Below are 7,063 nucleotides of genomic sequence, written 5' to 3' on the forward strand. Positions count from 1 at the left end.
GTAGACAGTCTTACCTCTACCTTGTAGGAATAGAGAGGCTGCTTCCATTGAGACCCCCGGCTCGAAGATAGGCAAGGGCGGACCTAAGCCCAACCGAAGGTGGGCGGGCGCACCCCCGGGGAAAAAAAATTTAGTGCTAAATTCTGTCGAAAATCCCGTCCGCACCCCTTAGAATTTTTCATCCGCACCCTTTGGAATTTTTCGACCGCACCCTTGAAATTTTTCGTCCGCACCCCTTAGGTAAAAAGTGTTATCAATTTATATTTTAAATTTTTTTAGTAAACTCTTATTTAAAAAAAAAATATTACCTAAATTATATAACTTTTAATACCTAACTAACTAAACTCAAATACCCATACCTTTACCCGCTTATAATTCCTAACTAGCTAGCCCACTAAGTTATAGCCCATTAGCCAAATCCAACAATATTTCAAACTATAATAAAATAATTAAAGCCCAAAACCTTTAGATGATATTTTGGATATATTTCAAAAAATGAAAACCCGTAGGGCGTCGACGTTTTAATTATGTATGTAACAAGGTTTGACATGTTTTTGATGATTATATAAATTTAGTTTGATGTTCATTTATTTTACATGACTCGACCCGATACGAACCGATTTTTTTACTTATATACCTAGGGGCCTAAAATTTTTAAAAATGTTCCGCACCCCCATGGAAAAATTCCTGGGTCCGCCACTGAAGATAGGTTACATAGATAAAGGAGGAAATTGACTGAATGGTATGAATAAAAGATTGCACAAGAAAACACTTGACGAACTAGCGACTGACTGCAGTTTGGAGCTTGTTGAAAAACACTAGTGACTAGAGTTCACTTCCATGGCCTGCATTCATAGAAAACAAATGTTAGGAGTTTGGTGTGTGAAAAAAGATCACAAAAATTCATATTGCAACTGTATGGAAAGGAAGAACTCACGATCAAGGGAACTACTTCCTCATGGTCAATTGGCTGTGAGAGTAGTATCTGTGGATATTCTTCTTTTGATCCGGTCCACAAAGTCATCGGGCATGTCTGTCAGTTTTAATATCTCCAGGCGCTTTGGTTTGATGAGTAGTCTACATGGGATGTTCTTTAGCTTATGGCAACATCTGATATCTAATTCTTTGAGGCTCTCCATTGCTTCTTCCTCTACATCCCATTCCTCCAACCCCTCCAGCTTCCACATCTTTAACACCTCGAGTTGCTTAAACCCTCCTCGAAGACAGACCATTCTTTTTCCCATGAACGAGTCACCCAAAAGCCTCAACACAATCAAACATGGTAGTTGTCCTAACGTCTCCATTGGATCTTTGTTTAGCTGAGAGATTGACAATGTGAGAACCTTAACTGTTGGCGGGAATTCATTCGCAGTTGGTAACCTTTCTAGATTACCATACAGGTTAAGATGAGAAAGTTTATTTAAGGTCGCTAGTGTTTTCAAAACTAGCTTTGAAGCTTGGCCTGATCCATTTACAGAAAGCAACCTCAAAGACTGCAGATCGACTAGCTTCTGGATCCAGTTAAGCAAGACACCTTGGCTTCTTGTGGTTAATTGGAACTTAATACCTAATTCTCTAAGATGAAGCAACATTAGCAAACCCTCAAGTTCATTTGCTGATATCTTGTCATCTAGAACCAATCCCCAGAGGGTTACAAGAGTTGAGGAAATGCTAGGTGGCATGCTGAGACGAACGTTGTTCAGATTGAGATAACGAAGGTGTTTGAGCTTCCAAATGGAGTTTGGTAGACTGTTTATATTGGTGTGCTTCAAGTCTAGGGTTTCTAGATGATACAGTTTGCCCACTGATTCAGGGAGATGATCCAAGTATGTTCGTCTTAGTCCCAGGTACTTGAGAAGATATAAGTGGTCAAGCTTATTGGGTAGAGTAGGTTTGTTAACGCCCTCTAGATCAAGCACCTTTAGTAATCTAAAGTCACTGTTAACGATTCTACCCAAAAGCAGGCCTACTTCTGTTGCTGGCATGTCCTTATGTGGGCGGTTAAAGGACACATAAGACCTCAAAAGAGAGGGATTGAATTTATTTGCCCAAACGCTGTTGCTGTTGGTAAGAGCCCCTGTTGTGGGTCCCATTTGCGGAATCATCCTTCGTACGCCAAAGGGACCCGTAACATCCTCAAGATTTTTCCAATTATGGTGGATGTAAAGCAGGCCAATATCCTGGGCTTTTGGCAACAGGTAGTCATGAAAAACAGGAACTAGACGACATTGTTTAGGGCTGTTGTCAGATCTGAATTTGGTTATCTGAATCATACCCTGATCCACCAAATCTTCAAAATGTTTTTGTACAACATCCTCAGGAGACGGGTTTCTTTCAACAAACCCCTCAGCTAGCCATAGCCTGAGCAACCTCCGTACTGGAACGTTATAATATTTTGGAAAAAGAGCCAAGTATAACAAACAAGGTTTTAAGTCGATGCGTAGGTCATCATAACGTTTAGCAACAACTTCATTAGAACATTGATGGTCATGAACATTTGGCAACACATTATTGTTGTTGTAAGAAAGGCTGACTGTTAGTTTCTTCTTTTGTGGAGCAAGATTGGAGATTGTGCTGAATGTGCGAGTCAAAGGCCCACGTTTGGGACTCGGGGTGGATGGAATTGGCCAAATAGCTGAAGATGAAGTGATGCTGCTGCTAATGTCGGTTGCAGCATGCTGATTTTCCAGAACACAATAAATCTTGGTCATGAGGTTGTTTAATTTTCGTATTAGCATGCGGCAAGAGTTGAGGTTATTGAACAAGAATGTTTGATTCATTAAGAAACCAAACCGTTTCCTTTGCCGTGCAACTCGGAAGCTGAATTTCTCTATTTTATCCTCAACTTCATACAGGACACGAAGATAGTCCCTTGACATCTGGGACTTGTCGAAGTCGTCTGACAAGGTTTGCAGGTTTTCGAGAGACTTCTGGACCTGCTTCAGTTGACATGTCATTATTTTGTTGTTGGCTATCCCTTCTTCATTCAGCGTATCTCTCAGCTTCAGGATCAATACCGCCAAGACCACCTTTACCTCCATTTCCATCACACACATATTCAATTGAAGTATGTATTAAGCGAGACGATATTTATTAGTGGGATTTATTGAGTATGTATTTATTGAGTATGATGATGATGAATAAACAAGATGATATGTTTCTGTTAATATGCCATTGTAATTCTTAACTTGCTCTATATATAGATTTTGGTGGGCTATGACATCCATGACTTTTCCACTTAATTGCAAAGAAATGTTGAGGAATTTATTGTGTTGATGTCAAATAAGCACACACCTGATAAGTTATGTACTTTGAATGATTTGTAGGGGTCAAGTTTGTCATTTGGTAATTTTCTTGTGTTTTTCTTCTGGTGTGAATGTTTTCATTTTTTTTCCTTTTGTCAAGGGATGTGGTGTGTTTTGACAGTTTAAAATTCACATTTGGAGTTAAAGGTTGAATGACTGGTGGTGTTGTAATTGTTTGACTAATCTTTCACATGCATATTTCCCATCAGTTTGCATGGATTTTCTACTTTGAGTTTATCCTAGCAAGGGCACATTTTCCCATTTTTTATGGTACTCGTTTATTATTATTATTATTATTATTATTATTATTATTATTATTTTCATTAAAATGCAATGGTTAACTTTTGTGGTGCGGTGTGGATTGGTCATCGGTGTGGTGTGGTGTGGTTTGGTTTGGTTTGGTTTGGTGTGGTGCGGTGGATTGGTGTGGTGTGATGTGGCTTGGTGTGGTGTGGTGTGGTGTGGTGTGGTGTGGTTTGGTTTGATTTGATGTGGTGTGGTGGATTGGTGTGATGTGGTTTGGTTTGATTAATGTGGTGTGGACTGTGGATTGGTGTGGTGCAGCGTGGCTTGATGTGGTATGGCTTGGTGAGGTGTGGTAACTTAGATTGGCAATCAATTAGCAATTAACAATCCAGAATTTGCAACTAAGGTTGGCAAGATCACGCAGACTATCAGAAAATGCACTTTACTAATCAAGGTCAAACCCTATGTGACAATTCAAAAATAAAAATAAAATAATAATAATAAAAAAGGTGACGCACGTCATGAATTTAGGACCAACTTTATTGATATATTTCTACACCTAAAGATTCGTTAGCTTCTCAAAATCCTTCAAAATTCAACTATTTCTTGAGTTACAAGGGTGTTCATGACAACTTCACCATTTTCTATCTTATAATTTAATTAAATACTAGTTTAAGATCCCGCGATTTTCACGGGTGGACTAACACACAAATACATAACTTAAAATTGTTGAAATAATTCTTTGAAAGAAATAAACGTTCAAGTAACGAAATCCATCCCTCTACCAACGGGTACGTAATGTCAAACGAAGTTAAAAACCAACGCACTATTTTTACGATCTAATTAAACAAACAATACAAATACCGTTCGGCTCTTACACACACGTCCCAACGTATCTGAAAGGTAAAATAAAACACACTATTTTTACGGTCATTAATATTATATGTAAATGACTTGCTTTAATCGAATCTATTATAAAGTCAAAAGAAGAATATTTCTGTAGTCGAAAGAAGATAATTGAACTCTACATGTTTGGTATCGTTTACATATTGGTTTTTGTTTGCTTATGGTGGGTTATATTTACTTATTTTGAAAGGGTCTTGTTATTTATCTTTGTAGAGTTGTTTAGACTAATTGAAGTGGTAAGGTTTAGTTGTGGTTTTAGTGTATTGGCTATCCTTTACATAAGGACCTTGTTTGTTTAAGGCATATTATTTTTGAGTTGTTTTTCACTCTTTGGGGGCAGGTGGAGGTGCTTCAACATCAGTCATCAATAATTTTATTTTAGTTAGGATATGTTTTTCTAGTATGTTTTAATGGTTAACTGTACAAACTCTTTTTTCTAAAGCCTTTTTAAACACCCCGACCCGAAACTTGTTTTGACCTGGACCCGTTTCAACCCGACACAGAACATCCATTTTTAACTGACCCATTTTGACCCACCACCCGACCCGCTTGTTTTTTCCGGTCAGGTCACTGATAACAACATATGTATAGAAAACATCAGTAACATCAAATATAAAAGTGACTGAAAAAGCCGGAAAACCACGAATGCAATATGAAAAGAACCTGCAATATCAAAGGTTTGCCATCTCTCAGTCTCTAATTTAACCTATATATAAGAGACCATAAAAAAGTAAAAGATTCATACCTACAGATGAGTAGATATGGATATTGTATCAAAGAAAAAAAAAACATAAGTTTAGGAGTTTACGAAAAAATATTTCATATGGCCAAATGCAGTAATACCAACCTGTCAAGTTCAAACTTAAACCCCACTACAGAAAAATGAAAATTTCTCCAACTTCTCCTTGTGATTATTTACAAGCTACACTATAAAACATATCTACACAAAAAATGAAGAATAAGAAAAACAGTTTAGTATGTGTGGAGAACTCCCTAACTTCAAAACCTGAAGAATAGTGACCGTAAAAAATGAAGAATCTTTTTTTACCTGAAACCTAGATGTTGAATGCTTGATGAATGAGTGGTTGTAGCTTCATTTCCCAATCAACAAAAATATGACTCATAACCCCACGACAACAACCAATAAAGTATAACAAATTACTTGAATTAGTTCAGAACTTAACATATCTCCATGCCTTCAAATAAGCCAAACACTACCATTTCTACATTATTTTAGCATAAAATTTGAATACTTAGTAGCAATGATTACATTTACCACTACATACATTAGATATACAAAAGATCATATGAAAACCTTGAATTCATGAAAGTGTATCTCTAATTTTGGCATCAGATGCATTAAAAATGTTTGTACCAGATATATCTAGAAACCTTCCGATGATGCAAGAGCGACTTCGCTGAAGTGTGGATGTTCAAGTTTTCGATTTTTGCAGAGACGACAAACAACCAAAACCTTTTGGCTCTTCTGCCACCGCTCCGGCTCCATCTCCTGCACCGGCTCTGGTTGCCGATGCTGATACTAAAAGACCTTTCACACAGGCAATTCAGCGAGCACCTTGTATGCAAAATTTTAAATACAATGGAACAATGCAAGTGTGATTCAATTCAGCCCATAATCATAAGTTTATATAACAAATCACTAAATCCCAATATTACACACCTTGTTTATAGATTTCTTTCAAAATGCAAAGCATATACATCGCAAATATTGAATCCAAATAAAAATAAGAACAATTAAGGAATGATTCGGAAACCCTATTGTTCATAGATTGCTTTAAAAAAATCCAAACCACAGATATCGCAAATCATTAAAAACAAACCCAAAAACAACCAGATCTACCCTACAGATATCGTCATCAAATCAGTGAAAATGAACAAACATACTAAAACCTAGAAGGAACGAAGCTAACTTGAAACAATTCATCGAATCTAAAGTGTGTCTTTGTAAAACATGGTTGAGATGAATGGATGATCTTGAGATCCAAGAATTAAAAAGTTTGCAGGTTCTTAGGGTTTTGCACAGAGATACCACAACTATTGCTTTCAAAATGCGAAGCATGTATATCCCAAATAATGAATTGAAAAAAAATAACATCTACGGATTGATTCGGAAACCCTAATATACACATATTGCTTTCGAAAACCAAAACAATATCGCAAATCATAAAAAAAGAAACCCACAAAATTCTAAACTGTTATAATAAAATATCATTTTTATAACTATGATCACTATATTTGCAATTAATGTAAAAAAGAAACCCACAAAATCCATCTCATTAAAGTATGTTATGGTTATTACAAAAGTTATTTATGTAACAAAATTGTGAAGAATGGGATGAAAGTGATAACCTTGTGAAGTGCGTGTCCAAGTTCATGTACGGATACAGATATGATAGAAGATACACACATATACCCAATATCAGCTACTGATATGCTATATTTGAAAACCTAAATCATATACGTAAGAGTCAGAAAGGAAGGATGTAACTTTAATTTATATCATCTCATTATGTCAGAATTTTGAGATCAGTTCAAAGAACGGAAAGTTTGAGATGCCTACCGAAGAGTAGAATCCCAAGATAGAT

General features: G+C 36.6%; 1 protein-coding gene across 1 annotated transcript; it reads right to left on the bottom strand.

Annotated features, from left to right (window-relative positions):
* Positions 1-738: 738 nt before the first annotated feature.
* LOC110870080 (disease resistance protein RPM1) lies at positions 739-3,041 on the bottom strand. Its single transcript, XM_022119279.2, has 2 exons — positions 938-3,041; positions 739-845 (listed from the first exon to the last, which is right to left on the bottom strand). The coding sequence occupies exon 1, from the start codon at positions 3,039-3,041 to the stop codon at positions 963-965; it is 2,079 nt and encodes a 692-aa protein (XP_021974971.1). The 3' UTR covers positions 739-845; positions 938-962.
* Between the last annotated feature and the right edge of the window lie 4,022 nt (positions 3,042-7,063).

The sequence above is a fragment of the Helianthus annuus genome, chromosome 8, assembly GCF_002127325.2.
Source record: "Helianthus annuus cultivar XRQ/B chromosome 8, HanXRQr2.0-SUNRISE, whole genome shotgun sequence".
Taxonomy (NCBI): domain Eukaryota; kingdom Viridiplantae; phylum Streptophyta; class Magnoliopsida; order Asterales; family Asteraceae; genus Helianthus; species Helianthus annuus.